At 38.7% G+C, this 12881-nt stretch overlaps 1 protein-coding gene across 3 annotated transcripts in view; it reads left to right on the plus strand.

The window, feature by feature from the left end:
• Positions 1-12881, plus strand: part of ICA1 (islet cell autoantigen 1) — a 102418-nt gene that overhangs the window by 39629 nt on the left and 49908 nt on the right. For all 3 annotated transcript variants that reach the window (XM_063452423.1, XM_063452422.1, XM_063452424.1), the window contains exon 6: positions 1285-1483. In XM_063452423.1, coding sequence (XP_063308493.1) covers positions 1285-1483 — 199 coding nt within the window. The remainder of the gene's footprint in view (positions 1-1284; positions 1484-12881) is intronic.

The following is a 12881-nucleotide window of genomic DNA, read 5'->3' on the forward strand; positions in this document are numbered from 1 at the left end:
TAAAGGGTCCGCAATACATAGTGATCCTTTAAGTAAAAGAATAAACAAGATTTACCGTATAAGTCGAGTTTTTCAGCACATTTTTTGTGCTGAAAAACCCCAACTCGACTTATACTCAAGTCAATGTCTGTATTATGGCAACTTACATTGCCATAAAACAGACAAGGGGTTGTGTAGGAGGGGGGCTGGCAGGAAGCATTTACTTACCTCTCCTGCAGCTCCTGTCAGCTCCCTTCTCCTCCGCGCCGGTCAGCTCCCTCTGCAATTCCCAGTGTAAGTCTCGTGAGAGCCGCAGGGTCATAGTGCGGCCGCGAGACTTACACGGGGAGCTGACCGGACTGGCGCGGAGGAGAAGGGAGCTGACAGGAGCTGCAGGAGAGGTAAGTAAACGCTCTCTGCCAGCCCCACTCCACTGAACTGCCAATGCCACTGGACCACCAGCGAGTGAGAGCCCCCCTCCCTGCCATGTATCAAGCAGGGAGGGGGGACGAAAAAAAATTAAATAATAATAAAATAATAATACTTAAAAAATAATAATAAAAAAAATATTAAAATAATAATAAAAAAAAAAAATAATAATAAAAATGCCCACCCCCCACCAAGGCCATGCAACACATACACAAACACACCCTGCATCACACACACTCACACTGCATTCATATACACACACTGCATTCATACACACACACTGCATTCATACACACACACTGCACTCATACACACACACTGCACTCATACACACACACTGCACTCATACACACACTGCATTCATACACACACACTGCATTCATACACACACACTGCATTCATACACACACTGCATTCATACACACACACTGTAAATAAATATTCAATTAATGTAATTTTTTTTGGATCTAATTTTATTTAGAAATTTACCAGTAGCTGCTGCATTTCCCACCCTAGTCTTATACTCGAGTCAATACGTTTTCCCAGTTTTTTTGGGTAAAATTAGGGGCCTCGGCTTATATTCGAGTATATACGGTATACATTTAAAAAAAAAAAAAGGTAACAGCTCTTCTGCAGAATTATTGGTGTTTAACATGTGTCCATTTAAAACATTAATTTATCAGAAGCCACAAAAGTAAAAATCAAGTGTCTTTGGTAATCTAGATAGATTTAGAACTGGACAATCCTAGAACTGCAGTTATTTTCTACTGATATAGGTACCAAAATCTTCACCTGCAGTGACCATTATTGCTTTGTGTTTTGAGTATATGTTTCCCGTTACCATGTAATATCAATTGCTTTTTTAAACTGTTTCAGATTGGCTTTAAGAAGTCCTTTATCTAGACTACATCAAGAGGTGGAGACCTTTCGATATAGGGCTATATCTGACACTCTATTGACTGTGAATCGAATGGAGCAGGCAAGAACTGAATATCGAGGCGTTTTACTCTGGATGAAAGATGTCTCTCAGGAATTGGACCCTGATCTTTTTAAGCAAATGGAAAAATTTAGAAAGGTAAGAATTATTTATTTATTTATTTTTTTTACACGTGTTGGGTTTTTTAAAATAATGATGTCTTCACAATGGTTCTTTTCCCATAATTTCCAAAGGACCATAATGGTACCTCAATGATTAAGTTTTTAATTTCTCTTGGATAGAGAATTGCCCACGATTTTGTTGTAAGTTCTTTGTTTTTTACATTCTTTATTTTGGTGTGCACATTTTGATATTGTGGCATTTTGAGAGTTCGGCACACTTTTATAGTGTAATAAAATGGTCAGGCTAGGAAAACATGTCTATTCTCAGGAGTTAAACTAAATCTTTAAGCAAGTTTTGTACTTTATATATGGTGAACTAGTTATGCGAATTAAGATATGTTTACCTCTATATAGGAAAGATTAGCCCTTTTACCTATACTTCTATGTTGTGTCAATAAACTACCCTTCGTTCTGTTTTGCTTTAAAATTGAGTGCGGTATCATTTTGGTATCTTCTATAATTATATAGTGGGTCTTTAGAGGTGACACAGATACCTGCACCAAAGGTGTGATTGAGTGCAAGTACCACTGGATGTTTTGATTAAGACTTTAAGCAAGCTAAATATACAAGACATGTATACTGTTATAACATGCAAGGCTAAATCACAAAAGATTATTCCGCTGGATCTAAGCATACCTCAGTGTTGCTGCATCAGTTAGTGGAATTAATAAAGAAAGTAATGATTCGTATAACTGGGAGTGTAGGTAAGATGGCGTCTGCCATTGTCAAAAGTAAATAAGACTCAAATTGTGGCCTAATATGATACTATAAAATATGTGTATAGTTGGGAGTATAAATAGGAACATCATGGCTTAATGAACGTTATGACTAAATATACTGAAATCAATTATGAACATCAGATTAAGGCGTTCAACTAAAATATGATAATAAAGTAAGCTAATAAAGCAATCGCTCCTGCATTGGAATCTATAGTAGAAAAATAAATAAACAGGATATCGGGATATCACAATGTTGTCATCATTGTGAACATGCTTAGCACTACACCTGTATAGTTGGCTTACATTTTACATTCAACTGGTTCCTTGTTTCTGCAGAATTTGCATCTCATTAATCAAGAGTGACTTAAAAGTGCAAACAGGATTGGTTTCTAATTTTATATTTAACGTTTAAAAAAAATGACTTTTGCTTATTGGAGAATAGCTTGCATCATTGGGATCTAGGCAGATATCTAGCTCTGGTTTAGCAGTGACAACTATCGGGATATCAGGTGCTTGGTGTCAGGTAGTCAAGTCGTCCCTGTATAGGTCTTCTCCCAACTCCCTGGCTGGGCATTGCTCGCAGGTAGAAGCCAAGTCCAACAGAGGGGGCTGTTGTGCGGTATCCGGGTGAGGCATCCCCCTTGCCCCGGCCCATTTCGGAGCCAGCATCACACATCTACAGATCTGAGGATTCTCCATGCTCCAACGGGCGGCTGCATAGAGCTCTATTTCAGCTCTCTTGATGGTGTTGGACTGACCTCTGCTTGCTTAGGTGATGTGTCAGTGTTTGGAAGGTTTTTGTCGGTGAGTTTAACACATCTTTATTTGCTTTGTTTACAAAAAGGTGGTGATTGTACCTTGCAAGAAGCTATTAAGTTGTCCTTAAGTTATGTCCTTACTCTGAGCTATGTTCAGTAAAAGCTGTGATTATGTGTTAATCATCTAACTGCTTTACTTGACTGATCTGCTGGTTTGATGCTCAGCTTTACTTTACCTTAAAGTTTTTTTACATTAAGCTGTGGACCAAGGCTTTATTAATAACTGGCTCTGCCATCCTGATACTAAACTTCTACAACATGATCATAGATATCCCTAGCAATATTGTATACTCTCTTAATATTCTTCTGTGTAGCTGGCCCCATTCCAGCAAAGCTTGGTAGGTTGCTGTATCTTCTGGGGATATGTTTGTAATCCGAGTGGTCTAAATCCTTTCAGTCTGCAGAGCTTGATGAAATTAGTCCAAAATATGTTGCTTAAGAGCAGAGGTGTCAAACTGTGATCTTTAGATTTTATTGGACTACAGCTTTGTAATTCTCTTGCAGCTACAGGCTAGTAGAATCACGGGAGTTTTAATCCAACATCAAGGGAAGTACAGTTTGAAAATTCTTCTATAAAGTGTTTTGTTGACTTCTCGAACAGGAAGCAAATCTGTTCAAAGATTGTTAGTGTGTAACTGTTGCATTCTCATATTCTAACACTAGATGGAGACCAAGTACAGGACATTATGTCTTCAAAATCCATTTTTGACAAATTGTGCTGCTGCAAATACGATAATGTTTAATTTTGTTTTTGCATTCCTGGCAAACTGTTAATGCCTTTTTAGTTTTGGTTATCCTTATTTGTAGGTCTGAATAATACTTTGCAATCCAGATAAACACTGTCCAATGGAAATCATAGGAAGAGTGTATTTTAAGCAGCCTAATTTAAAATCTTCTGGCTCTCCCTCTCAAAATAAATCATCATGGGACTATAGGAAATATTACTTAAATACATATCCCTTCTCCAACACATCCATAGCTGCCATACCCTGTGAACACTTCCCCAAACAGGTTCACATCCCAATAACTGAGACCCGCTCAGCACATCAGAGTCTGATTAGAGTGCCGTCCGTCACATAAATTTAGAAAAGTGTGAGACAGTCACTAGAGGAATACTCGCATCAACGACACCATGTGTGATGTAGTTGCTGGGGTGCAGAGCAAGAGAAGAACCACATCGGGAGGGCGGGGCCTGGCCGCCGAGCTAGCCGGTCGCACCTCACAACAGCTCCGGCAAATCTTGGCTTAAAATCTTACAATATGGATCTGTTGAACTCCCCTCGTTGACCTACCGCGGTGGGCTGGCACCTATGGAGACACTGGACCCGGGGAGAGGCTTGCAGCTGCTGTTTTAGTCCCCCGGAGGGGTACGCATTGCTCCTTTTGGATGAGGCCTACACAGGCGGTGAGTGAGGCGGACGGCCGCCGCCCGCTATCCTGCACCCTGTACGCCCTGTGGCTCCTGCTACATCGGAGCTCTTGAGTCCCCGACAGCCACCAAAACACAACTCTGACCGCACCTAAAATGGCGGCGCAGCGACCCTGCTGGCTCACACGAGCGCCTCTGGCTTCCGAGGGGATGGTACCCTCCAGAACCCCACGCAAGCACTGCACGCCTGCAGAAATGGCTCAATACCAAAGGCGGGAGCGACTACCTGCTAACCAGCAAAGCACAGACCCATTGTTCCAGACCCAGCAGACCCCTCGGACCTGCCCAGATGACTTGCACACCATAACTCCATCCCGAGGAGCTGACCTACACCGCCTCCATAACGACGCAGTGAAACTAGTCAGCCGGACCGCAGGGAGTAGGCACCGGACTGCTGGAGGAAAGCGGTGGAAGAGAGCTCCACATCACAGCACTAAACAATTCTGGACTCACTGGGGGAGCGAAGCCTGCATAACTTGCCTCCTTGGGGTACAAGTACCTGGCAGCATGCCCCTGGGGTGTCGGGGTGCTCTTACACTCCAACAGTCATATAGTTTTAAGTGAATGACCTCAGGACTCTACCTGCATATTAAGCGTAATTAGCAAGGGCAACAGCTTAAGGGCATAACTTAGCAACAGCTAACTCATGAGTGAATATCATAGTACTATAGTTCGCAAGCTTGTGTTACAATAGAAAAGTGATTACTAGTACTGTTTTATAAAATGTGCAATACATTTACAATCTTAAGCGCAATTAGCTGGTTATACGCATGTCTAGCCTAGCATGTTATGCCATAAAAATGATGCCTAGAAGCCTGATATCTTCATGTAACATAAAAAACTAAAATGTGCCGATTGCCCGGCTATTGTTCTATTGCAAATCATAATGCCACACTAGCAATGCCAACCTAGCACCATAAAGCGGTGATCACCTTACTATAATATCATAACGATTTCTCTGTTTAGCCAAAGCCTGTTATAACTACATAAAAATGTGCAATGTCTCATGCCACTGTCAAACTTATGTGCATCAGCAAACACGCTGTTGTGGCGTATGTCGATAATATGTAATAAACTGCACAACAAAAATAAAGAATTAAAAAAAAAAAAAAAGAGAGAGAAGAACCACATCAATGCAATCACTCCTGCATTGGAAGCTATAGTTTAAAAAACAAACCAAAAAAAACAGGATATCGGGATATCACAGTATTGTCATCATTGCGAACATGCTTAGCACTACACCTGTATAGTTGGCTTACATTTTACATTCAGTTGGTTCCTTGTTGCTGCAGAATTTGCATCTCATTAATGAAGAGTGACTTAAAAGTGCAAACTTTGCAGGATTGGATTTTATTATTATAATTTAAAAAAAAAATTAGATTGACTTTTGTATGTAAGTTTTTATGCACTATCTGCATAATGCATTATAGAGTTATTCTAAGCTCCACAACCACTTCACTTATTTGAAGTTGTCCTGGTTCCTGAAGATCGTGTTTGCAGTGTATTACTATGAAATTCTGCACATACAGAATTGAACCTCTCCGTTGCCGAAGATTAATCTCCACCTCTGGCTGGGTCATTGGGACGTCATTAGCCTGCCTGGAATAAGAGTTCCAGCTGGCTAATGTGACGCTTGCGTACTGTACTGGTGCCAGGCCCATCCTTACACACACAGACCTTGCAGTTCATGTCTTCCCTTCAACCCTTCTACTTTGACATCCTCTACAACATCCCTACCGCTGCGGTCAGGGGTTGTGGCATTAGCCGAGGAGAATTGGGCTGCAAGAGAACTTGGATACGTTTTAGCTATTTTCGTTATTTTCTTTTTTCATTTCTTTTAATTTGCGGAAGGGGGAACCAGTATAGGAAAGGTTGCTCTGACCAAAGACAGTGTTTTCTTAAAAAAATTTGGTTGGAGTAGCCCTTTAAAAGTAAGGGTAAGATCCAATGTGTGTCCTTTTTAGCTGCCAAATTCGCTTTGAAATTAGTTTAATAATTTCCTGGAGAGGAACATTCTTTTGTCATACATGCAATATGTATTAAACACTGTTATGTAATATATATTGCATTGGAGATTTATCTGGTATGAATAGAAATAACATTAACAGTAACATTTCTTTGAGTGATGCAAGGCCGTAGGGGAAAAGGAAATGTAACTTGTGTAATCCTACAGTTGACAGCTAATTAAACCCAAAGGAAAAGTCTACGTTTACAAAATTCATATTCTTTTAATTCAATTTAAACAAGGCGATTAAAAAATAAACATATTAAAGGCTAGGCCTGTAGTTGTGGGAGGGGCTTGAGTCCCCTTTAAGGGTCTCCAATCCTCTCTCCCTTACCGTTACAAGTCTGGCAAATTGCCCCTCTTTTCACATTACCCTCTAAGGTGGGTACTCGTTGATACTCTTTATTACAGGCCTTCTGCATTGCTTACTCAAAGTGTGTGCATAAAGTGTGTTTAAACATCGTTTTGCTATAAAACGCTGCACCTACAGAGTTTATCCTCTCTACTGCCAGTGGATTAACTCCACAAGGTCCGGGCTGGCTAATGTGAATTTGATGCAAATTTGGACTCTTATGCCAGCACGGCAGCATGCTTGTGCCAGACATTTATTGGTGGCTCATACTCATCGCCCCCCCACACCCTCTGGCCGTGGGACCCAGCATAAACAAATCTAGTGTTTTATGAAAAGACTGGTTTGTGGTTGAATTAACCCTTTAAATACTGCTCATCGAAGCATTTAGGTACAGTAAAAAAGTATTCTTTATATATATATATATATTTTTATTTTTATTTTTATTATTATTTTTTTATTATTATTTTATTTTATTTTTTTAATCCGAATATCCTTCTTTTCTAGTAGCTCCATACTGTTGTGTCTGAGTGTATAACAGTGCTTTACAGCAGTATTACTCACAGTAATGTATTTAAAGTACAATAAATGTGTTTAGAAATAAGTCTGTGTAAGATACATTATTATTGTTCTAAATTACATTTTAATTGCATAAATTGTTGTAAGACATCTAAAACCTCTAAGAAAAATCTCTAAGAGGCCCCGCCCTCGATCTGCCTCTTTGGTTAACAAGGGAAAATATTGGATAGACTGAGACCGTCAAGGAGGCAGGGTGGGACCAAACGCCAGCCTGACCAATTGGCATCTCCTCATATTGATGCTTTGAATTAATGAATTTCTATAGGGAAAGTTCAGTGTCACCCTGTGGAGCGTGGAAACGCTGAACGTCAGTGCAGCACTGCCCCAGGAAGCACCTTAAGTGGCCATCAGAGTGGTGGCGACTGGAGGTGTCCCTAGGGGGCAATGTAAACACTGCCTTTTCTCTGAGGCTGTGTATACATTAAAATACCTGCAGGTACTGACTATATTTTTTTCCTTTGCACACTTTCTGTTATCTTCAATTATTCCAAATTCCTTGTGCTCCCCATTTACAGTATAAATTGCAAATTAATTTTTGTTTCCAAAATACAAGTTATCATTTGTGTATGTGTAATAACGTGCCCCTTGCCTGCCCTTTCTTCTAATTTGTTCAGATGCTCACTTAGGGGAAGTAACATCGAGTTCAGATTGATGGCAATAATATTTAATGGCTTTGCTTCACATGTATTTGCCAAGGTATAGGAATAAAAAACTTGATTGGGCATTTGATATATCTTTTTGTTTTTTGTTTTTTTTTCTAATTAAAATAAAAAATGTTTTGTTATATGTCCTGTCGTTTAGGGAAGCCCCATTTTGTTTTCTTTTTTCAGAATGATAATCATTTAAACAGTTATACATAAGGAAAACAATAGACTACTTATTCTTATGTATAACCTGAACGTTGCCAAGCTTGAGTCAAGCTCCACATCCTTTGTCAACTTTGTAATTGGACGGCTTCTTAGTACTCATCTCCCTCCAGAGATGTGTCACCAGTTCTCTACATTGACTCGTCATGAGAGACTGTAAGTCAACACAGTGCTGTAAACCGTTGGTGATCCTCACAAGTCATGCATGTTATTTGACGGGCACGCCATTGGAAGTGCAGAGAAGGAGATTTCTGGAGACCAGTATCTTGCTAAGATGGTGGCACTGTGAATGAAGACCCTGTAGGACCGGCACAGAATGAATAGATATATGTTGCACCAGACCTGCTGGCCACAAATTCTTACTAGGGTTTTGGGAGGTGCCGTTTTAAAGTTTGGGAGCGGTTAGTCAATATAGTGACAGAGTCGCTTTAAGAGATATACGAAACCACAACTCTAGTGTGTTTTAAGGAAGAACGTAGCAACATATCTAATTACGCCATGTCATATGAGAATGGTGTTCATTTAAATAATCTGGAAGAAACTATAATAGATAATTAAGATTTTATACAATTATTCAAAAGTAAATGTGTTGACACAAATATCCCTAAATACGGGGCAGTGAGAGATGTGCGATAATCCTCAACTCCATTGTAGGATAAACACAAATAGCGATTTCTCATGGAACTACGAGAAGGTACTGTTTAAAAATAGAAACAAGTCTGTTGGAAGGCATTACGTCAGAGCTCAGATTGATGCGTACCCTTGAGATCCCTCTTCATCTGTTCAATTATGTAGGAGAAGAAATTAGAGGTCACATATGAGCAGTTTGTATTACTCATAGCTAAACCAGAATTTTATTTCTCGTTCAGAAGAGAAATCTCAGATCATGTGAAAATGCCAGATGGATTCCCATATTTAAATTCTTTTCTTAGAGCCTTCATGTTGTGTGCCCAGTGTTATAATTTCGGAAAGCGTGACAGTTTTCCAGTCGCAGTAATACAAATCAACTCAAAGTATTCCTGTATAAAGAATGATCAGGCACCGATAACTGTTCTTAAATTATTTTAGTATTCTAAAAGGATAACATTGGTAAAATTAGGTTGCTCTGCAGTTGGTACCGCAAAAAAAAATAAACAAAAAGTTCTAATAAAGATGCTGCAAAAATAATACTAATGAAAAGATGTATATATGATTTAGCTTACCTCTAATTCCATCTTCAAGAATTCCATATTGTGATGGAAAATTAAAACCAACAGATTTATTCCCTAAAGAATGAATTACCAGGATTCCAAGGATGGCATGCTTCACATGTCAGTTACCCATGTTGTAATGAGCATTGCATGCCTAAATCTAAAGTAATAAATTGAATGCTCGATGGTTCCTTCAAAGCTGCTCTGTCACTTTGCAGGTTTTGCTTTTGAATTAATTAATAATTTTAAGATCCAGCACATGGAAGAAAACATTATAAATGTAAATAAAAGCAAGTGACAAACGGGAGTATAATCATAAACCTACAAGAGGCATACGGAAAGGATAACAAACCTAACACAACCACATTCATTTTCAGACATTGGTTGGTCCTTGCAAAGCTGGCAGCCTCAGATCAGTTTGACAGATTTCCCCATAGCTTTCTGGAACATCCTGCTTTGCTATACCTTAATTAGAGTTCCGTACTTATTTTTCAAGCACTTTGTGGTGAGAAAATGTGATCAATTTCAATAAAACTGTTTTGAGTAATAAAGAACAGCCATAATCTTAAATCTGAAGTCCCAGCATTTATTTTGTTTATTGTTTCTATTTCATTAACACAATGAAAAGTTCAGTGTGGATTCTGAATACTTCTTCTAATAAGGATCTTGCAGCCTCCTCCTAGTCCTTCTCTGGCTCTCCCCAGCTTCCTCCTCACCGCTCACACTCGTGGCTGGGAATCAGAGACTTCTCAATAACAAGCCTTTGATTGTCTGTTTCCACAGCACATACTGAAACTCTGTCCTAGGGTAAAGGGTAGGGCTTGCAAAAGCTGCAGACATAAGAACTGCAGCTTTTACACGCTCTTTTTTTAGATATACCCCCAATGCCAACATGCTTTAATTTAATGCATGCATATTTTCATTGGTAGAATTGCTTCTTTATAGTAATTTTATTTAAACAAAAATAGTGTGGACTGTTCCTTTAAGGAAAAAAGTACATTCATTAAAAAAAATAAACTACGTTTTATGTAATGTGTTCAGTGCACATGAAGCATTGTGATAATGTAACTAATAATAATAAAGAAAAATGTACATTGTATTCCAAATAATGTAGCACTAAAAAGATCCTATCACTCTGCAAACAAACTCAAACATGACAGGCCCACATGCCACGCAGTTAGAGGAGCTAAGAGAGCTGCTTCATTTGAGTTTTTTACTGCCAGTTGCCCGGATAGCCTTAGTTTTAAAAGCCTTGGTGTTAAAAATGCATCAGGTGTGAAGGAAAGCGTATTCTTCCATTACAGAAAGAGAACACCCTGACCAACGCAGATGAAAAGAAGCCAAGATTTCAGTCACAAGTGCTGTCACTAAAATGCAGAGCGAGTGTCAGAGCTGATTAATCTCCGGTGATCATGTCCAAGAATCATAAATATGGAGTTTCCTTCACAATCGAGGGCGAGCATCCTGCTTTAACCTGCTTTCAACATTATTAATGGGCAGTTAAATGTAAATTTCCAGCAGATTTTCCTATTCCATTAGCAGGAAGATGACTTTTTTTAGATTAACTATTTAGAGGCAACTAACAGGAGTGCAGGGGATAAACATTTGACGCGTTTCTTAACAGGCTTCAGTGTCTGTGACAATTCCATTCACTCTCAGTAGAGTGGATAAAAATTGTCGATTTTAAAAAAATATATATAAATATTTAATTTTTTTATTTTTTTACAGTGGTTACTGGGAGGGAGGGGTAATGGTTTTTAAAATTCATCTGAAATGGTGTTCTCTGCTTAGTATGCCCAAATTTGTTTAGTTTCACTTGCACCTTTTTTTACATATTATTTGCTAATAATAATAATTCTCTAGTGTATTCTTAGTGTTCTAAGTTCTGATTCAATGCAGCTAATATGCCCCCACCAGAAAGGGGAACTTTCCAGGCCATTGACAACCAATTAACCCATGGATGTTATTTTTATATGTATGATTCCTCTCACTGGTTCGAACTTCTATCTGTGCTCATCATGGTATAATGACTTTCATTTAAAATATTTGAGCACGCAATTAATGCAGCTACATGTTTTGTTGAGAAATGTACACCCCATGCTAACCTATTAGCTCAGGGGAACCATTGATTGAAATAAAGAGCCAGTACAGTTTATATGTATGACTGTTTCCATTTAGCAAAAAGAAGCAGTGTAGCTAGCTGTTTGGTTTCATGCAGAGCCAATTTTATAGGCACCAAAACAACTTTAGCTTAATGAAGCAGTTTGGGTAAATATATCATGCCTCTGAAGTCTCCCTGCTCAATTATCTGCCATTTAGGAGTTAAATCACTTTTGTTTCTGTCCATGCAGTCTTAGCCAAACCTCCCCTACATGTGATTGACACAGGCTTCAAGAAATAAATGGTTTCACTTTCAATCAGATTTAATGTACTGCATAAACAAATGGATTGAATTCCTAAATGGCAGAGAATTTAGCAATGCGACTGCAGGGGCATGATCTATACACCACAACTGCTTCATTACTTTGGTATACTTTTGTTTAAATGACTATAGTTTCCCTTTAAAGCCATTTATGCTTTAAAAAATGAAAATGTTCTGTTCAAGTCTAGCCACTTCTTTTCGACATATCTTTCGTACCACAGCATCAGAAAATGCATAATCATAATAACCCTCTTACAAGTTTGTGATGTGTTTTTTTTTTTTTTTTTTTAAATATATGATATGCACAGTTTAGATAAGGGCATATTTACAAGTCCGAAGAATGGAAGTAAAGCTTGGATGGAAAGATAAAGCTCTCTGACTGTGCTGTCTGTTTTTTCTGGAAACTCCCAAACATAGGAACAGTGTCTTGCCTCTAGAATCTGTAACTCTGCCCTGAACCTTTGTTTCACACACAGATAATCTAATCTTTCTCTCCTACGTATAATACTTTTTTTCTGAAACATTTGGATATTCCAAGCAAACTGGGGTATTATAGTTGTATATTGAAAGGCTTTATTCCAGACTGTAGATTCCTCCTGTAATATAGAGCATGGCTCAGAAAACATGTTTAAGCATAACCTGACTAAATAATAAAGTGTGGCGGTCTTTTATTTCAATCATATTCTACAGTCCTGAACAAAATTGGGTCACTCATCGGTGTCAACACTACTCCGGCTGTGAAAATGCTCATCTACTATAGATCATCTTTTTAGAAAAATCAACTCTTGAGGCTATTCATTATTTGCACAAATATTGGGCTTCTACAACTCTGTCTTGGAGTCAGATCAGTGCCCCCTTCTTTATAAAATACATTTTCCAAAACACCTTCACCAGACTCTCCCTAGTATCTGTGGGGTCTCTAGTGTTTTACCTTAAAACACTGAACATGCAAAGTTTTAACCCCTTAGCTGCAGAAAGTTTAACGCCACCTTCAGAAG

This window comes from Pelobates fuscus, chromosome 4 (assembly GCF_036172605.1).
Source record: "Pelobates fuscus isolate aPelFus1 chromosome 4, aPelFus1.pri, whole genome shotgun sequence".
NCBI lineage: Eukaryota > Metazoa > Chordata > Amphibia > Anura > Pelobatidae > Pelobates > Pelobates fuscus.